Source organism: Triticum aestivum, chromosome 5D (assembly GCF_018294505.1).
Source record: "Triticum aestivum cultivar Chinese Spring chromosome 5D, IWGSC CS RefSeq v2.1, whole genome shotgun sequence".
Classification (NCBI taxonomy): Eukaryota; Viridiplantae; Streptophyta; class Magnoliopsida; order Poales; family Poaceae; genus Triticum; species Triticum aestivum.
The window spans coordinates 13,993,563-14,013,800 of record NC_057808.1 but is presented as its reverse complement, the minus strand read 5'-3'; the positions used below and the strand labels follow the sequence as shown (position 1 = coordinate 14,013,800).

Here is a 20,238-nt window from a genome sequence, read left to right as displayed (position 1 = left end):
TACACGTACTCTTACGTGAGACAGGTTCCACCGACTGACATGCACTTGATGCATAAGGTGGCTAGCGGGTGTCTGTCTCTCCCACTTTAGTCGGATCGGATTCGATGAAAAGGGTCCTTATGAAGGGTAAATAGCACTTGGCATATCACCGTTGTGGCTTTTGCGTAGGTAAGAAACGTTCTTGCTAGAAACCCATAGCAGCCACGTAAAACATGCAACAACAATTAGAGGACGTCTAACTTGTTTTTGCAGGGTATGCTATGTGATGTGATATGGCCAAAAGGATGTGATGAATGATATATGTGATGTATGAGATTGATCATGTTCTTGTAATAGGAATCACGACTTGCATGTCGATGAGTATGACAACCGGCAGGAGCCATAGGAGTTGTCTTAATTTATTGTATGACCTGCGTGTCAATGAAAAGCGCCATGTAATTACTTTACTTTATTGCTAACCGTTAGCCATAGTAGTAGAAGTAATAGTTGGCGAGACAACTTCATGAAGACACGATGATGGAGATCATGATGATGGAGATCATTGTGTCATGCCGGTGACGAAGGTGATCATGCCGCGCCTCGAAGATGGAGATCAAAAGGCGCAAGATGATATTGGCCATATCATGTCACTTTATGATTTGCATGTGATGTTTGACATGTTTACATCTTATTTGCTTAGAACGACGGTAGCATAAATAAGATGATCCCTCACTAAAATTTCAAGAGATGTGTTCCCCCTAACTGTGCACCGTTGTGAAGGTTCGTTGTTTCGAAGCACCACGTGATGATCGGGTGTGATAGATTCTAACGTTCGCATACAACGGGTGTTGACAAGCCTAGCATGTACAGACATGGCCTCGGAACGCAAGCAAAACACTTAGGTTGACTTGACGAGCCTAGCATGTACAGACATGGCCTCGGAACACAAGAGACCGAAAGGTCGAACATGAGTCGTATAGTAGATACGATCAACATGGAGATGTTCACCGATGATGACTAGTCCGTCTCACGTGATGATCGGACACGGCCTAGTCGATTCGGATCATGTATCACTTAGATGACTAGAGGGATGTCTATCTAAGTGGGAGTTCATTAAATAATCAGATGAACTTAATTATCATGAACATAGTCGAAAGGTCTTTGCAAATAATGTCATAGCTTACGCTTTAGTTCTACTAAGATATGTTCCTAGAGAAAATTTAGTTGAAAGTTGATAGTAGAAATTATGCGGACTGGGTCCGTAAACTGAGGATTGTCCTCATTGCTGCACAGAAGGCTTATGTCCTTAATGCACCGCTCGGTGTGCTGAACCTCGAGCGTCGTCTGTAGATGTTACGAAACATTTGACATACACGTTTTGATGACTACGTGATAGTTCAGTGTGTGATGCTAACGGTTTAAAATTGTGGCACCAAAGACGGTTTTGAAACGTCGCAGAACATATGAGATGTTCCAAAGACTGAAATTGGGATTTCAGACTAATGCCCACGTCAAGAGGTATGAGACCTCTGACAAGTTTCTTAAGCCTGCAAACTAAGGGAGAAAAGCTCAATCGTTGAGCATGTGCTCAGATTGTCTGAGTACTACAATCACTTGAATCGAGTGGGAGTTAATCTTCCAGATGAGATAGTGATGGTTCTCCATAGTCACTGCCACCAAGCTATTAGAGCTTCGTGATGAACTATAACATATCAGGGATAGACATGATGATCCTTGAGCAACTCGCGATGTTTGACACCGCGAAAGTAGAAATCAAGAAGGAGCATCAATTGTTGATGGTTAGTAAAACCACTAGTTTCTAGAAGGGCAAGGGCAAGAAGGGATACTTCATGAAACGGCAAATCAGTTGCTGCTCTAGTGAAGAAACCCAGGGTTGAACCCAAACCCGAGACTAAGTGCTTCTGAAATGAGGGGAACGGTCACTGAAGCAGAACTACCCTAGATACTTCGTAGATGAGAAGGCTGGCAAGGTCGACAGAAGTATATTGGATATACATTATATTAATGTGTACTTTACTAGTACTCCTAGTAGCACCAGGGTATTAGATACCGGTTCGGTTGCTAAGTGTTAGTAACTCGAAATAAAAGCTGCGGAATAAACAGAGACTAGCTAAAGGTGAGATGACGATATGTGTTGGAAGTGTCTCCAAGGTTGATGTGATCAAGCATCACATGCTCCCTCTACCATCGAGATTGGGGTTAAACCTGAATAAGTATTATTTGGTGTTTGCGTTGAGCATAGACATGATTGGATTGTGTTTATCGCAATACAGTTATTCATTAAAGGAGAATAATGGTTACTCTGTCTATTTGAATAATACCTTCAATGGTCTTGCACCTAAAATGAATGGTTTATTGAATCTCGGTCATAGTGATACACATGTTCATGCCAAAAGATATAAGATCGTAATGATAGTACCACATACTTGTGGCACTGCCACTTGAGTCATATTGGTATAAAACGCATGAAGAAGCTCCATGTTGATGGATCTTTGGACTCACTCGTTTTTGAAAAGATTGAGACATGTGAACCATGTCTATTAGTATATATGCATGAAGAAAGTCCATACAGATGGATCATTTGGACTCACTTGATTTTGAATCACTTGAGACATGCAAACATACCACATGGGCAAGATGACTGAAAGGCCTCGTTTTCAGTAAGATGGAACAAGAGAGCAACTTGTTGGAAGTAATACATTTGATGTGTGCAGTCCAATGAGTGCTGAGGCACGCAGTGGATATCGTTATGTTCTTACTTCACAGATGATTTGAGTAGATGCTGAGAATATTTACTTGATGCAACACAAGTCTGAATTATTGAAAGGTTCAAGTAATTTCAGAGTGAAGTTGAAGATCGTCGTGACAAGAGGATAAAATGTCTGTGATATGATCATAGAGATGAATATCTGAGTTACGAGTTTGGCAAACAATTAAGAAATTGTGGAAATTGTTTCACGACTAATACCGCCTGGAACACCATATTGTGATGGTGTGTCCGAACATCATAACTGCACCCTATTGGATATGGTGCATACCATGATGTCTCTTATCGAATTACAACTATCGTTTATGGGTTAGGCATTAGAGACAACCGCATTCACTTTAAATAGGGCACCACGCAATTCCGTTGAGACGACACCGTATGAACTATGGTTTAGAGAAACCTAAGCTGTCGTTTCTTAAAAGTTTGGGGCTACGACGCTTATGTGAAAAAGTTTCAGGCTGATAAGCTCGAACCCAAAGCGGATAAATGCATCTTCATAGAATACCCAAAACAGTTGGGTATACCTCCTATTTCAGACCTGGAAGCACAAGTGATTGTTTCTAGAAACGGGTCCTTTCTCGAGGAAAAGTTTCTCTCGAAAGAATTGAGTGGGAGGATGGTGGAGACTTGATGAGGTCATTGAACCGTCACTTCAACTAATGTGTAGCAGGGCACAGGAAGTTGTTCATGTGGCACCTACACCAATTGAAGTGGAAGCTTATGATAGTGATCATGAAACTTCAGATCAAGTCACTACCAAACCTCATAGGACGACAAGGATGCGTACTACTTCAGAGTGGTACGTAATCCTGTCTTGGAAGTCATGTTGCTAGACAACAATGAACCTACGAGCTATGGAAAAGCAATGGTGGGCCCGGATTCCGACGAATGGCTCGAGGCCATAAAATCCGAGAGGATCCATGTATTAAAACAAAGTATAGACTTTGAAAGAACTACTTGATGGTCGTAAGGCTGTTGGGTACAGATGGATTTTAAAGGGAAGACAGACAATGATGGTAAGTGTGACCATTAAGAAAGCTCGACTTGTTGTTAAGATGTTTTCCGACAAGTTCAAGGAGCTGACTGCAATGAGACTTTCTCACTCGTAGCGATGCTAAGAGTCTGTTAGAATTATATTAGCAGTTACTGCATTATTTATGAAATCTTGCAGATAGGATGTCAAAACATTGTTTCCTCGACGATTTTCTTGAGGAAAGGTTGTATGTGATACAACCAGAAGGTTTTGTCAATCCTGAAAGATGCTAAGAAGTATGCAAAGCTCTAGCAATCCTTCTAAGGATTGGAGTAAGCATCTCAGAGTTGGAATGAACGCTTTGATGAGATGATCAAAGATTTTGGGTTTATACAAAGTTCATGAGAAACTTGTATTTCCAAAGAAGTGAGTGGGAGCACTATAGAATTTTTGATGAGTATATGTTGTTAACATATTGTTGATCAGAAATGATGTAGAATTTCTGGAAAGCATCCAGGGTTATTTGAAAAGTTTTTTTAATGGAAAACCTGGATTAAGCTACTTGAACATTGAGCATCAAGATCTATAAGGATAGATCAAAAAACGCTTAATAGTACTTTCAAATGAATACATACCGTGACAAGATTTTGAAGGAGTTCAAAATAGATCAGTAAAGAAGGAGTTCTTGGCTGTGTTACAAGGTGTGAGTATTGAGTAAGACTCAAGACCTGACCACGGCAGAAGAAAGAGAAAGGACGAAGGTCGTCCCCTATGCTTTAGACGTAGGCTCTACAATATGCTATGTTGTGTACCGCACCTGAAGTGTGCCTTGCCATGAGTTAGTCAAGGGGTACAATAGTGATCCAGGAAGGGATCACATGACAGCGGTCGAACTTATCCTTAGTATCTAGTGGACTAAGTAATTTTCTCGATTATGGAGGTGGTAAGGGGGTTCGTTGTAAAGGATTATGTCGATGCAAACTTTGACACTAATCCGGATGACTCTGAGTAGTGAACCAGATTCGTATAGTAGAGCAGTTATTTGGAATAGCTCCAAGTAGCGCGTGGTAGCTGCATCTACAAGATGACATAGAGATTTGTAAAGCACACACGGATCTGAATGTTGCAGACCCGTTGACTAAAACCTCTCTCGTAAGCATAACATGATCAAACCCTAGAACTCATTGGGTGTTAATCACATGGTGATGTGAACTAGATTATTGACTCTAGTAAACTCTTGGGTATTAGTCACATGGCGATGTGAACTTTGAGTGTTAATCACATGGTGATGTGAACTAGATTATTGACTCTAGTGCAAGTGGGAGACTGTTGGAAATATGCCCTAGAGGCAATAATAAAATGGTTATTATTGTATTTCCTTGTTCATGCTATAATTGTATTAACCGAAAACCGTAATACATGTGTGAATACATAGACCACAACATGTCCCTAGTAAGCCTCTAGTTGGCTAGCTCGTTGATCAATAGATGGTTATGGTTTCCTGACCATGGACATTGGATGTCGTTGATAACGGGATCACATCATTAGGAGAATGATGTGATGGACAAGACCCAATCCTAAGCATAGCACAAGATCGTGTAGTTCGTTTGCTAAGAGGTTTTCTAATGTCAAGTATCGTTTCCTTAGACCATGAGATTGTGCAACTCCCGGATACCGTAGGAATGCTTTGGGTGTACCAAACATCACAACGTAACTGGGTGGCTATAAAGGTAAACTACAGGTATCTCCGAAAGTGTCTGTTGGGTTGGTACGAATCGAGACTGGGATTTGTCACTCCGTATGACGGAGAGGTATCTCTGGGCCCACTCGGTAATGCATCATCATAATGAGCTCAATGTGACTAATGAGTTAGCCACGGGATCATGCGTTACGGAACGAGTAAAGAGACTTGCCAGTAACGAGATTGAACGAGGTATTGGGATGCCGACGATCGAATCTCGGGCAAGTAACATACCGATTGACAAAGGGAATTGTATACGGGATTGATTGAATCCCCGACATCGTGGTTCATCCGATGAGATCATCGTGGAACATGTGGGAGCCAATATGGGTATCCAGATCCCGCTATTGGTTATTGGCCGGAGAGATGTCTCGGTCATGTCTGCATGGTTCCCGAACCCGTAGGGTCTACACACTTAAGGTTCGGTGATGCTAGAGTTGTTATGGGAAATAGTATGTGGTTACCGAAGGTTGTTCGGAGTCCCGGATGAGATCTCGGACGTCACGAGGAGTTCCGGAATGGTCCGGAGGTAAAGATTTATATATGGGAAGTCATCATACGGTCACCGGAAGTGTTCGGGGGTATGCCGGTATTGTACTGGGGCCACCGAAGGGGTTCCGGAGGTCCACCGGGAGGGTCCACCTGCCCCGGAGGGCCTTATGGGCTGTAGGTGGAAGGGAACCAACCCCTAAGTGGGCTGGGCACCAACCTCCCCCAAGGGCCCATGCGCCTAGGGTTGGGGGAAACCCTGGAGGGGGCGCCCCCCTTGACTTGGGGGGCAAGCCACCCTCCCTGGCCGCCACCCCTCCCACCAGATGGGATCTAAGGGGCCGGCCCCCCTCTCCCTTGCCCCTATATATAGTGGAGGGGTGGGAGGGCAGCCGCACCCCTGGCCTGGCGCAGCCCTCTCCTCCTCCAACTCCTCCTCCTCCTCCTAGTGCTTAGCGAAGCTCTGCCGGAGAACCACGAGCTCCATTGCCACCACGCTGTCGTGCTGCTGGAGTTCTCCCTCAACTTCTCCTCTCCCCTTGCTGGATCAAGAAGGAGGAGGCGTCCCCGGGCTGTACGTGTGTTGAACGCGGAGGCGTCGTCCGCTCGGCACTAGATCGGATCTTCCGCGATTTGAATCGCCGCGAGTACGACTCCATCAACCGCGTTCTTGTAACTCTTCCGCTTAGCGATCTTCAAGGGTATGAAGATGCACTCCCTTTCTCTCGTTGCTATCATCTCCTAGATTGATCTTGGTGACACATAGGAAAATTTTGAATTATTGCTACGTTCCCCAACAGTGGTATCAGAGCTAGGTCTATGCGTAGATTCTATGCTCGAGTAGAACACAAAGTAGTTGTGGGCGATGATTTGTTCAATTTGCTTACCGTTACTAGTCTTATCTTGATTCGGCGGCATTGTGGGATGAAGCGGCCCGGACCGACCTTACACGTACATTTACGTGAGACAGGTTCCACCGACTGACATGCACTTGATGCATAAGGTGGCTAGCGGGTGTCTGTCTCTCCCACTTTAGTCGGATCGGATTCGATGAAGAGGGTCCTTATGAAGGGTAAATAGAAATTGGCATATCACCATTGTGGCTTTTACGTAGGTAAGAAACGTTCTTGCTAGAAACACATAGCAGCCACGTAAAACATGCAACAACAATTAGAGGACGTCTAACTTGTTTTGCAGGGTATGCTATGTGATGTGATATGGCCAAAAGGATGTGATGAATTATATATATGTGATGTATGAGATTGATCATGTTCTTGTAATAGGAATCACGACTTGTATGTCGATGAGTATGACAACCGGCAGGAGCCATAGGAGTTGTCTTAATTTATTGTATGACCTGCGTGTCAATGAAAAACGCCATGTAATTACTTTACTTTATTGCTAACCGTTAGCCATAGTAGTAGAAGTAATAGTTGGCGAGACAACTTCATGAAGACACGATGATGGAGATCATGATGATGGAGATCATAGTGTCATGCCGGTGACGAAGGTGATCATGCCGCGCCTCGAAGATGGAGATCAAAGGCGCAAGATGATATTGGTCATATCATATCACTTTATGATTTGTATGTGATGTTTGTCATGTTTACATCTTATTTGCTTAGAACGACGGTAGCATAAATAAGATGATCCCTCACTAAAATTTCAAGAGATGTGTTCCCCCTAACTGTGCACCGTTGCGAAGGTTCGTTGTTTCGAAGCACCACGTGATGATCAGGTGTGATAGATTCTAACGTTCGCATACAACGGGTGTAAGCCAGATTTACACATGCGAAACACTTAGGTTGACTTGACGAGCCTAGCATGTACAGACATGGCCTCGGAACACAAGAGACCGAAAGGTCGAACATGAGTCGTATAATAGATACGATCAACATGGAGATGTTCACCGTTGATGACTAGTCCGTCTCACGTGATGATCGGACACGGTCTAGTTCGGATCATGTATCACTTAGATGACTAGAGGGATGTCTATCTAAGTGGGAGTTCATTAAATAATTTGATTAGATGAACTTAATTATCATGAACATAGTCAAAAGGTCTTTGCAAATTATGTCATAGCTTACGCTTTAGTTCTACTAAGATATGTTCCTAGAGAAAATTTTGTTGAAAGTTGATAGGCCCAGCGCGAGCTGCTAGAGGGGATTGCGCGTGCGCGACCTCCACGGTGACGCGGGACGGTTGGGAGGCTTCCATGACGGCGAAGAATGGAGGGGAAGATGGACCGGAGCGCACGGTGGCAGGGCAATGGCCGCCGAGGAGGAGGGGGGCGGGAACAACCGCGCGAAAATTTCCCTTGCGCCAAATCTCGCTGCGGATAGGGGCAAGCTCGGGTCGATCCCCCACCCCGTGAATCTAAAGATGGGTCGCAGCATTTTACGGGGCATGCTAGAGATGCTCTAACCCCTCGACACCAACAACCGAGGTCACGGGCAGAGGAACTCACCTGGCAGCTCGCGCTGGGCCTTTCTTTCTTGCAGGGGTAGACGGAAAAAGAAAATCCGCTTTGACTTGAGTCGGTCGGTCGAGTCAAGCTGCAGTTGCGACCCCGAAGGCCCGAAGCAGAGGAGCCCAAGCCGAAAACCCCAATGGCGGGAATGCTCGGCGTTGGCGCCACCCGTTCCCGCCTCCTCCCCTCCCCGCTACCCCTATTTACCAGGAGCGCTCCCCTCCACCTCGCACCCCACCCCCACCTCTCCCGCCGCCTCCTGCTCCTCCCGTCAAGAACCCTCGCAGCCGCAGCGACGACGATGGCCGCCACCAACGGCACCGCCGCCGCGGACCCCGTCCAGGAGCAGCCCAAGGCGGCGGGCCCCTCGCCGGCGCCGCTGCTGCTCAAGGTGAAGAAGCTCTCGGCCAACGCCGTTCTGCCGTCGCGCGGCTCCGCGCTGGCGGCCGGCTACGACCTCTCCAGCGCGGTGGAGGCCGTCGTGCCGGCGCGCGGCAAGGCGCTGGTCGCCACCGACCTCAGCGTCGCCGTCCCGCAGGGCACCTACGCGCGCATCGGTACGCGCCCCTCTCCTCCTCCTTGATGATCCCCGCCGCCTCGCCTCTGCCGTGCCCTTGACGTGTTCGACGGAATGCTTGCTTGCTGCTGCAGCGCCGCGGTCGGGGCTGGCGTGGAAGCACTCGATCGACGTGGGCGCGGGCGTGGTGGACGCCGACTACCGGGGCCCCGTCGGGGTCATCCTCTTCAACCACTCGGACGCCGACTTCGCCGTGAGGCCCGGGGACCGCGTCGCGCAGCTGGTCATCGAGAGGATCGCCACGCCGGACGTCGCCGAGGTGGACGACCTCGACGCCACCGTCAGGGGCGAGGGCGGCTTCGGGTCCACCGGCGTCTGATGGCCGGCCTCGACGGAAGGCGAGGCAGGTGTGTCTATCTAGATGCTGATGGTTCATGGTGAAAGAGCTGCTGGCTGGAGCGACCTGTGGTTATGTGTTTCATCAACGGGAAGCACTGTCATTTCTGAATTTCCTTCCATGTTAGCCAGGGTAGATGTAGTAAGTATGCAGTCTCTTGGATGGCTTGGATAATGGTTATGGTGAAATAACTCAGTTGTAACCATGTCTCATGTTCTTCTGAATTCCATGGAAACTTCTGGGTGGATAGGTTATATGCATCACAAATCCTGAATTTCAGGATGCCAGAATGGTACAGGAAAGCAGCGCATACCGAAATTCAGTTGGCGCTTGCAAGTGTTAATATACCTGAAAATCAGTCAGTAGCTGCAGCAACTGATTTGTCACCAAAGTGCTATCTTGTAGGTAGCCAGAAGATGCAGAAACAGCACATGGCAAAGTAGCTGAACCCAACCCAAACAACACCCGGCCCAGGATATGGAACTCACCACACAGTTTCAGAATTACGGTCATCGCCGTTTCGGAGATCCATGCTACTCAGGGTTCATGTATGTATGTATGTAACGTATGTATGTATGTAGGTGCTGACAGTGATAGGTATATATGCTGGTTTGGCATCTCTATCTCTTAGATGGATGCCTTAGGCAAATGGTAATGGTTTGGCATCTATCATGGAAAATACCATCTGCATTCTGCAAGATACGTTTACTGATGGTTGCAGCCACCATGTTACAGCAGAGAACATATTCAAAAAATTTACTCGTTTGCATTACCCATAGCTACAAGATCACAACACAGGCTAAAGGACTTCAAAACTGTAACAAGTGTCCAGTTCAGGTTCAATGCCTTTTCAGTCTTAGTGAACAATCTTCAGACAAGAGCTCAATCTCAACAGAAGATGCAAACACAAACACAGGAAGTGCAATGCAAGCAGGGTAACTGAATCCAAAAATATATCATCTGAACTTACTACATAATTACGATATGAAAAAACCAACTTACTACATAATTACGATAAATTAGGACTATATATCATCTGAACGTATAGCTAGATTTATAAATGCATTATATATAATTCTCGATGGCGGCTTGCTATCTTCTCCTAGTGACTGCTGCCACATGTTGGGCTTGGTACTGTCTGTACTGATGGGTAATTGAGTTATACCAAATTAAGCAATGGTTTTAACCTGGCCCCTAACTTGTGTATTGAGAATCCTGTCCCGGTTTTTTTCCAGAAGTCCCGGAGCGGTTCCGGCTGGATCTGTACTGAGTTGTTCTTTCTCTTATTTTCTTCTTGTGTATGCATTGCCTATTTTCTGCATGCGAATGTGCAAACGGTAAACTGATAACTACCATGGTTAGAAAAAAAAAACCCTGAAAACTGTATGCACGTGCTAACTTGTAATGCAATGCAATGCCACCAGGGTATAAACTCAAGGTATTTTGTCGCGTTTTTCATATGAAGGAACTGAAAAAACTGAAGGTATTTTGTCGTGTTTTTCATATGAAGGAACTGACAATTGAAGTAGCCTTCCCTTTTTTATTAGGAAAAAAAAAATAGTTTCATGCTAGGCTGGTGACAGTGGACGAAAGACTAATCGAGTCGTATCATGTGTTCCCTCTGAATTGTCATAGAAATTACTATCTGGATACCATTTCTGAATTGTCAATGCCGTCAGAATGGAGTACAGGAAATGCAGATGATCCGAAATTCAGCTAATTGCTTGCAACTTTGCAAGCCTTGTACAAAAAAATCATGCATTTAGTTTCGGTCCAAGCAAGAATGAACCAGAAAAGGCACAGGGCTTCTTCAGTGGGTATTGGAACATGCCAACAAGAAGAAACTAGAAGCAGGTGGTGGTACATGCAGCGGCATACACAGATTGCGCAGGGAAGGGCGAGGGCAAGAGTTTGATTAGTCTGGAAGTGTGGGATTATGGTTGCAGGTGCTGATTTATGGAAAGCTAAGTTTGCGGGACGGATGGTGAAGGAACTGTCAGATGTATTACTATCTAACTGCATTGCCTTGATCCACATCAAACCCAAAAAATTCGATATTCTGTAGACTGCTAATCAGACATATACTAGGCAGGGTTCATGTATGTATTTAGGTGCTGATAGGTATGCTTGTTTTGCATCTAGTATCTCTGGGTATGTGTTTCTAATATTTTAATTTTGAACTCGTTTGGTTTATCAGAACGCAGGGGGTAGAAGCTTCAACGACTTTTCATTCTTAGTAACTGAATCCAAACATTGCTTACTGATTCTTCAGACAAGAGCTCATTCTCAACATATAAGATGCAAACAGGGAGTACAAGCAGAGTAACAGAATCCAAACAACACGCACGAACATGATCTGAAATTATAATGTGAGGCCATGCAAGAACGAGGGTAAACATTCAAGAAAGCATCCAGAAATTTGCTAACATGGTATCACACGGACACCAGATGATCGAATTCAGCAATTAAGAACTCGACGGGGGCAGTCTGCATCTAACCAACTACGTATGTACATGGCAGACAAAAACACCTACTAGTAGCAATAAGAGAACATAGTTTCGTCCCTTGGAAAAAAGAAAAAAGAAACAAGATCGTAGCATAGTTTTGCATTACTAGAGAAACTGCATGAGAATGCTTATGCAGCAAAGCAGCCAAAAACTGCCATCCAAAGAATGATATCTATATAGCTCTCCCTTATGCTGCACACATCTGGAAGCTTCTATTCCTTCTCCATCATCAACAAATCCTTTCCTTTCTTGGTACCTGAGAGACACAAGAGAGGACACAAGTCAGCATGGAGCAGAGGAAAACAAAGAACAGAGGGATGCAAGTAGTGCTGTGCTGATACTTACAGATTTAGTTGGAATCAATTTCTGCTTTGACAGATGCTTGTGGAACTTTGTATGTCACGGCTTCATCATTGGTCTTGAACACAGATCCCACCCCCTCCTCGCTGAAAATTACAGAAAGTAACATTGTCAACTTTCTGAATTCCTACATTGAGAAACTTGTAGAAATTCAGCAAAAGAAGAATCAGCATTCGCTCTAGGTATCTGTTAACATTAGCAGGTACCCAGGTAACAGCTTACAAATTATACATCAGGAATAAAGCATCGACTTTGTCAAGCGTATGAAATTGCTTAGGTTCACTAGACAACAAAATGCACTGTCAATTTTCAATGCCCTGTTTAATTGACCAAACAAGTGTTTTTATAGGCATAATACAGCAGCACAGCCCCCTAATGATACCACAGGCCCCCTGTCTCATTGTAAATAGACAAGTAGTACTGTCCATCATGTATTATCTAATACTGTATATTCTTGCTAGGAGGAAGACCAACCTTCTGGGTAACTAGTGTATAAACTAAACAGTATAGTCCATATCAGCCTGACAAAACAGAACCGAAAGCATTCTGAGGTTGAACAGAAACCTAATCAGCCAGTTTTACTAGACAAAGACGGCAGCAAACAAAATAACAGGCCAACCAATGAAACCTAAAGAAGAATGATCCAATTGACATCAAAGTACGCGTCGACACCCACATTCCACAAGAAAATTGACAGCCTGACCAATGAAACCTTAAGAAGCATGATCCAATTGACAGCAAATATACGTCAACACGTCTAGTCAATGTGCATGCTAGCATCACCATCTAGTCATAAAGCGCGTCCAGTTCTTAATTACACCTAGTCAAGAGTCAAGACAAGCTTAACTTTCAGGAAAGTTGATGCACATTTCCACGAAAGCCCACCAAACAAATTGCATCAGTTTAATATTTAGTAACTCAAAGGTGCAATGGATCCAAATAAACTTGCACATGAGAAACCTAAACAAGCCATATCCAAATGACAACGGGAAGGCATCAATACAAATTAAGGTTCGCATCAGAAACATGAAAAATTAGCTGTGCGGAGGTTCTATGGATCCAAAGAAACTTGCATATCAGAAAACTACAGGAACAATCAACACATATCTAGTCAATATGTATGTGGATACCACCATCGATCTACTAGCCATGCAAAGTTCCAAGGGTCGAGATATGCTTTCACATTCAGAAACACAAGAAACCTAAAGATGGTCCAACTGACAAGTGGTACCCATCAATGGGCATGCAGGCTCACTCGAGCCTTCCAGGAAGGTTGTGACAATAATATAAATCCAAACCTAAGTTAGTCCTGAAAAGGTCTAATGGATCGAAATAAACATGCAATTCAGAGAACTACAGAAAACAGTCAGCACCACCAAACAGTACGAATGCAGATATCACCAACGACCAGCATCTAGTCATGCAGAGTCCTACTAATCTAGATATGCTTGCACATCAGAAACATTCAGAAATCAGAATTTAACAGAACTGACATGTTGCTGTGCAGAATTAGTCATGCATAGGTGTTTCACATACAGAGGGGAGTTCTTGATTAGTTAAGAAAAGCTCAAATTTCAGGAAAGTTAATCCATATTTCCATGCTTGTCTACCAAAGAAACTGTATCAACTGAACAATTAGTCATGCGTAGGTGTTCCACATCAGAAACCTACAGAAGTGCAGACTCGAGACTGACAATATGTATCCACACTTGAAATTTTAGTCGTGCAAAGGTCCAGTGGATTCTAATGAACATGCACATCAGAAAACTACAGGAACAGTCAACGCGTATATATCCAGTCAATATGCATGAGTTCCACAGATGTATCAACTACAGGAACAGTCACCATCGATCACTAGTCATGCACAGAGCACAGTACTACAGATGTGGACATGCTTACACATCAGATTCATAAACATCAAAGTCTCTGAATTAAACCGATCTAACAGATCCAATAATAATGCAATCGGCAGAACAGAGTAGAGGAGGCTCGATCGAGTTTAATCTGAGTAGTACCTGTAGATGTCGGCGTATGAGTTGACGTAGGGGATGAAATCCGAGTAGTACATCCCGCCGGAGAGGGGGCCGATGGAGCGGGTGACCCTGCCATCGAAGTCGACGGCGAGCACGAGCTGCTCGAGAGGATCCCACATGACCACCTCGGCGGCGCCCTGGGAGCGGAGCAGGGTCATCCTGTCGTGGTAGCCCATCTTGTTGGCGTGGAACTGGCCTGCCCAGGCCCAGGTGACCTGGTCGGCGCTGTCGCCGGGCACCATGTAGAGCACGGCCACCTCCTTGGCGGCCTGGTCGACGCAGGCGACGCAGAAGTTGCCCTCCATCTCGCCGATCTCCCAGTCCTTGCGGCCCTCGACCTCCTGGGGCGCGGGGATGAGGTCGACGCAGCCCGTCTCCGGGGTGTAGCAGAGGATGTGGCCGATGGTGGTGCGGAAGAAGGCTCGGCCGCGCGCGCCGACCCCGGACGGGGCGACGACCGTCTCGGGCGCGCAGATGTCGTCCCCGACGCGCCAGTCCCAGGTGCGGGTGGAGAAGGACTCGACGGCCCAGACGCCGTCGTGGACCTGGTAGGTGACGACGACGTGGTAGTGGCGGAAGCCGGCGCCGAGGCCGACGGCGCCCGCGGCGTCCTCGTCGTCCTCGAAGGTGATGACGACGGCCGGGTCGGCGTCGAGCCGGTGGTCGCGGTTCTGGTACGGGAGGCGCACGCGGCGGAAGGTGAGCGGGTTGGCGACGTAGTAGAAGCCGGTGGCGCAGCCGCGGAGGCAGACGAGGCCGCGCGACGAGGCGAGCACCGAGACCCGCTCCGGGAAGGCGGAGAAGGCCGGGTCCGGGATGAGCTGCTTGGCGCTGCGCACGGGGTCGAAGGCCGCGTAGGCGACCGAGTCGAAGGGCGTGTGGTGGAACATGCCCGAGAGCGGCCGCGTGAGCCGCTGCTCCGGCGACGCGTCCTCGTCCTCGTCCACCTCGAACGGGTCCTCCTCCTCCTCCGAGCCCGCCGCCGACTGCAGGCCGTCGTCGTCGTCGTCCTCGTCCTCCTCGTCCTCGTCGTCGTCGTCGTCCTCGTCGGAGGAGGAGGAGAGGGCGAGGGGGGAGGTGGAGGCGGGGAGCGCGAGGACGCCGCGGTCGTCGTCCGAGGAGTCGGCGGGGTTGTCGGAGTCGAGGACGACCCACTCCTCGTCGGAGTCCATGGCGATGGCTCGCTCCGCTGGGTGTTGGTTAGGGTTTTGGGGGGTGGGGATTCGATCCATGGGAGGTTGCGGGCGGATTGGCTGCGGATGGCGGCGGCAATTTATATGGGCTGCCGAAGGGAGCGGAGGGAGGGGAGGGGATACGGCCGGCGTACGTCGGTTCGGTGGCTTCCTTGAGGGGCACGAAGTGGGGCCGGGCCCACGTGTCGGCGGGCGAGAGGATATTGGGGGGAGTCGTGGCCGCGACGGAAACCGCGTGCGTGGGTGCTGCCGGATTTGCGGGGGCACATTCCTACGCCTCCCACCCGATTTTTTTTAAGAGAACGTCGGCCTTTATTAATCAAGCAAACAGATTACATAGAGTCTCCCGGATGCAATCCGGAGCAGAATGAAAAACACAAGGACTCACAGAGTTCAGACTAGATCTAGCTAAAACATGAGCTAAAATATTACAATGCCGACGAACATGCATAAAAGAGACCGAAGACAAGGCTCGACACGCCATCTTGATATCCGCGATGATCGAACCCACCATGGACCTGTCCCGGATCGGAGAGTGAATCCTTTGAACCACCGAGAGGCAATCAGATTGAAAAATCACCCGATCAAAGTTCTTCTCGCCCGCCAGCTGCACCGCCCGACGGAGCGCCAAGGCCTCCGCCAGCTCTGGCGACGAGACACCGGGCAAGGGCTCGGAGGCAGCCGCAACACACAGTCCGGAATGATCCTGAACCACCACCCCCGCCGCAGAAGACACACAGTCGGAGGACACCGCCGCATCAGAGGATATCAGCATCGTACCAGGCGGTGGCTGAGTCCAACGAAAGCCCGTCCCCGGAGAAACACGTCCAGGGCCAGCAGCAGGCTTGAAAAGGTGCTGGAAAATCATCTCCACATAAGCTATCGACCTCGCCGCAGTCCGCTTAGGATGAGGAGGCTCCGGGTCATTGCGAACAGCATTACGGGCTTCCCAGATGTGCCATAAGGAGACCGTGATGACAGAGATTTCCTTGTCGGAGCACCGGTCAAACAGTTCGAAAAGCCACTGCTTAGGAGAAGTGAATGACGAACGACACAATTTGATGCCAAAAACCTGCTTGATCTCCTCCCAGACCAGTCTTGCATGGCCATAAAAGAGCAACGCGTGCTCGATTCCTTCCGCTCTGCTACAGAACACGTAATCCGTCCTCGTTGGGACCTGACGACGCTGCAATTGTTCTCCCGACGGCAAGCAATTGTAAACAAACCTCCACAGCAAGATTTTCATTTTGTTCGGGACCTTGATGTTCCAAATCTTCTTCCACATCTTGTCCTCCAACGGCCAACCTGAATTCTGGCCCCCACCATTGCCACTTCGCGTCAACAAGAACAAGTTCGTCTTGGCCATATTGTATGCTGAGCGAACTGAGTAATGACCATACCTTGTAAACGGCCAGCGCACATAGTCCGGGCCTCCCTCCAGGTTCACATTAATATTAAGGATGTCATCAGCCACCACTTGAGGGAAAAAAGCACGCACGAATTCCTCATTCCAACCTCCATTCTCTTCATCAAGCAAACAGAGAACTGTAGCCGTGTTTGGAATAGGTGAAAGAGTTCGAAGCATAGCCGGAGGAGTGGAAGGGATCCAGTGATCCTTGAGAATGAGAGTACTCCTGCCATCTCCTATTCCCCATTGCACACCCTGCTTGAGCAGGTCCCGCCCATGTAGAATAGCACGCCAAGTAGCCGAGGTAGAACTAGGAGCAGAAGCATTCCAAAAATCACCAAAAGAAAAATACCTTCCCTTTAGAACTCGAGCACACAAAGATTCTGGATCAGTCAGAAGCCTCCATCCTTGTTTGCCCAACATAGCTTGGTTGAAGAGCGCCAAATCCTTGAAGCCCATGCCCCCGAGGGACTTCGGCGTAGAAAGCCACTCCCAAGAACGCCAATGCATTTTCTTTTTGCCATCCTCACGACCCCACCATTGATCAGACACAATTTTCTTGAACTTCTCACAGATAGCCACAGGCAGTCGGAAGCAGATAGAGATGAAGGTGGGGATAGCTTGTGTCTTAGATTTCAGTAAAGTTTCAGTTCCGGCTCTAGACATAGGCCGATCCGACCAACCAAATATGTTCTGCCACGCCTTATCAACCAGAAACTTAAAAGTACTCGTGGGAGAGTTACCAACCTCCATCGGCATACCCAAATATGAGTCCTTAAAGGATTCGTTGCTGATGCCCAACTGAGCCTTGACCCTGTCCTTGACGCTCGTGGGGCAGTGTCGGCCGAAGAAGAGTGCAGACTTGTCTTTATTAATAGCCTGGCCCGAACCCGAACAGTAGGAGCTTAGGGTAGATTCCAATGATGCCACACTCTGATAATCACTCTTCGCAAAGAAGATACTATCGTCCGCGAATAGGAGGTGTGAGATAGACGGGCCATGACGGCCATTACGAATCCCATGTAGCTCGCCACGAGCCTCCTTTTGAAATAGCAGACTAGATAAACCTTCAGAGCATAAGAGGAAAAGATACGGGCTTATTGGGTCCCCTTGCCGAATCCCACAAGAAGGAATCACCGGTTCAGTTAACTCACCATTGACATGCACAGCATAACGGACATTAGTCACACATCGCATCACAGTCTCAATCCATGAATTTGCAAAGCCCAACTTGGTCAGACACTGGTGCAGGTAGCTCCACTCCACATGATCATAGGCCTTCATCATATCAATCTTAAGGGCAAAGAAGGGTTTCTTCACACGTTGATTCCGGATGGAGTGAAGGCACTCATAAGCAATAAGGGTGTTATCCGTGATCAATCTGCCAGGAACAAAGGCACTCTGACTCTCCGAGACCACCACATGCAGAATAGTTTTCAGGCGGTTGGCTAGGACTTTGGAAGCAATCTTGTAGAGAACATTGCACAGACTGATAGGGCGGAAGTTCTTCAACAGCTTTGGTTTGGTAGTCTTTGGAATCAAGACAATAACCGAATCGCAGAAACCTTCAGGGATTGGTCTTCCCTTCAAAAAGCCACGAACCGCAAGACAAATGTCATCACCCAAGAACTCCCAGTGAGTTTGATAGAAGAGAGCCGAGAATCCATCCGGGCCCAGTGCCTTGGTCGGCCCCATCTGAAACAAGGCAGCCCTAATTTCCTCATTAGTATAGGGCCTGCACAAATCAGCATTCATTTCATTGGTAACCTTACTCGGGATCGCCTGCAGAAGCTCATCAGCAGACGTGCGTGGTTTGGACGTGAAGAGCTGCTCATAGTAGGACTACACCAACTGTTTTATCTGACTCTGAGTAGAACAGACCGAGCCATCATCCCAAAGAAGAGAGTGAATTTTATTTGTTCTCCGTCTGGCCGTCGCACGGGCTTGGAAAAACTCCGTGTTACGGTCACCGGCTTTGAGCCAGTCCACCCGAGACCGCTGCCTCTCCATAACCTCTTCACGCTCAAACAACTCGCATAGCTGACCCTCAATGTGTTTCTCCTCAGCAAGCGAAGACGGGGAGGGCGGTGACGCCCTAATGGTAGCAAGGCGACGTTCCATCTTGCCAATATTCTTACGAACAGAACCGAAAGCCTCCTTGCTCCAGGAGCGCAGAGAGCTAGCCACCCCCTTGAGGTTCGTCCAAGTCGAGCTCAAAGACAACAAGCCATCTTTGCCAGCCGACCAAGCCTGCTCGAGCGTTTCACGGTAATCAGCCGCCCGCAGCCACATTGCCTCAAACCTGAAACCTTGCTGCACTGGGATCGCACGGTGCATATGAAGATCTGCCCGCAGCCGAACAAGGATCGGATAGTGGTCAGATGTGGTGGCAATAATATTCTCCACATTGCAAGCCTCAAACAAGTTAGAAAAGTCACTGTTCGCCATAGCTCGATCCAAGTGACACCGGACATTACTGTTGGGATCCTGTCTATTACACCACGTGAACTTAGGACCGGAAAAGCCCAAGTCAGTCAATCCACAGTCCAACATGCAATCCCTAAAAGCAGCCATCTGAGAGTCTAGCCTGTCTCTGGGCCCACAGTGTTCATCACCAGTAAGCACCTCATTAAAGTCGCCGCAGCATAACCATGGACCCGACCAGGAATGATGCATACGCCGAAGAAGTTCCCAAAAGAGTGGTCTATCCTCCCTTCTTGGTTCGTCGTAGACAAACGTCGCTCTCCACGGCAAACCCTCATCAAGTTTCACCTGAACATCAATGCACCTCTTATTGGCAGCCTTTACCGTTACATCCGCTGCATGTGTCCAGAACAAAGCAAGACCGCCACTGATAGCATAACAGCCAGAAAAACCCAATGACCACATGAAATTCTTCACCCGCGAATCCCTCATCTTTGTTTCAGAAAGAAAGAGGAGGGAGGGTCGGTAGAGCTTCACAAGCCAGCGAAGCTCGCCAACTGTCGAGTCCGACCCCAGGCCTCGACAGTTCCAGCAGATGATACTCATTGCGTCAGGCGAGGCTGCGCCGCAGCTGCCGCCGGATCCGCCGATCGAGAGTCTGATGTGCGTTGTTTTTTGTTCGAGTCCTCATCACCGAGCTGCTCCACACCAGCATTAGCAGCTTGGGGGTCCGTTGCCAAGACCAAAGCTAGATCATTTGCATCAGAAGATGCCTTGTCATAGATCACCAAAGGGGCCTTAGCTTTCGCCGCCTTCCTCTTTTGTCCGGATGTACCCACATTGTCATGGCTGCCGGAGAACAACTCCCTGCTCGTAGCTGCACTCCGACCCCTCCCTCGCCCTCGGGAGGAGGGGGTACGACCACGACCCCTACCAGCTCGTTTGACAGGAGAAGAGAC

General features: G+C 47.8%; 2 protein-coding genes across 3 annotated transcripts; one reads left to right on the top strand and one right to left on the bottom strand.

Annotated features, from left to right (window-relative positions):
* The first annotated feature begins 8,503 nt into the window (after positions 1–8,503).
* On the top strand, positions 8,504–9,608 carry LOC123124114 (deoxyuridine 5'-triphosphate nucleotidohydrolase). The gene is made up of 2 exons (XM_044544810.1): positions 8,504–8,997; positions 9,092–9,608. The coding sequence occupies exons 1-2, from the start codon at positions 8,580–8,582 to the stop codon at positions 9,334–9,336; spliced, it is 663 nt and encodes a 220-aa protein (XP_044400745.1). The 5' UTR covers positions 8,504–8,579; the 3' UTR covers positions 9,337–9,608.
* A 2,103-nt stretch (positions 9,609–11,711) lies between these two features.
* LOC123119139 (uncharacterized) lies at positions 11,712–15,606 on the bottom strand. 2 transcript variants are annotated; one of them, XR_006458446.1, is made up of 3 exons: positions 14,237–15,606; positions 12,207–12,348; positions 11,712–12,117 (listed from the first exon to the last, which is right to left on the bottom strand). XR_006458446.1 is itself a non-coding variant. In XM_044538835.1 (3 exons), exons 1-2 carry the CDS (start codon positions 15,484–15,486, stop codon positions 12,211–12,213), a joined length of 1,347 nt encoding a protein of 448 aa, XP_044394770.1. In that variant the 5' UTR covers positions 15,487–15,598; the 3' UTR covers positions 11,712–12,117; positions 12,207–12,210. The 2 variants fall into 2 exon arrangements, 1 of the variants encoding a protein (XP_044394770.1); XM_044538835.1 differs by having other exon boundaries at positions 12,207–12,307; positions 14,237–15,598.
* Positions 15,607–20,238: the final 4,632 nt, after the last annotated feature.

Coding starts and splice junctions, on each gene's coding strand:
- LOC123124114 (XM_044544810.1), top strand. CDS start 8,580: ATGGCGGGAATGCTCGGCGTTGGCGCCACCCGTTCCCGCCTCCTCCCC. Junction 8,998..9,091: donor GGGCACCTACGCGCGCATCG/GTACGCGCCCCT, acceptor TTGCTGCTGCAG/CGCCGCGGTCGGGGCTGGCG.
- LOC123119139 (XM_044538835.1), bottom strand. CDS start 15,486: ATGGATCGAATCCCCACCCCCCAAAACCCTAACCAACACCCAGCGGAG. Junction 12,308..14,236: donor TCATACGCCGACATCTACAG/GTACTACTCAGA, acceptor TGTAATTTTCAG/CGAGGAGGGGGTGGGATCTG.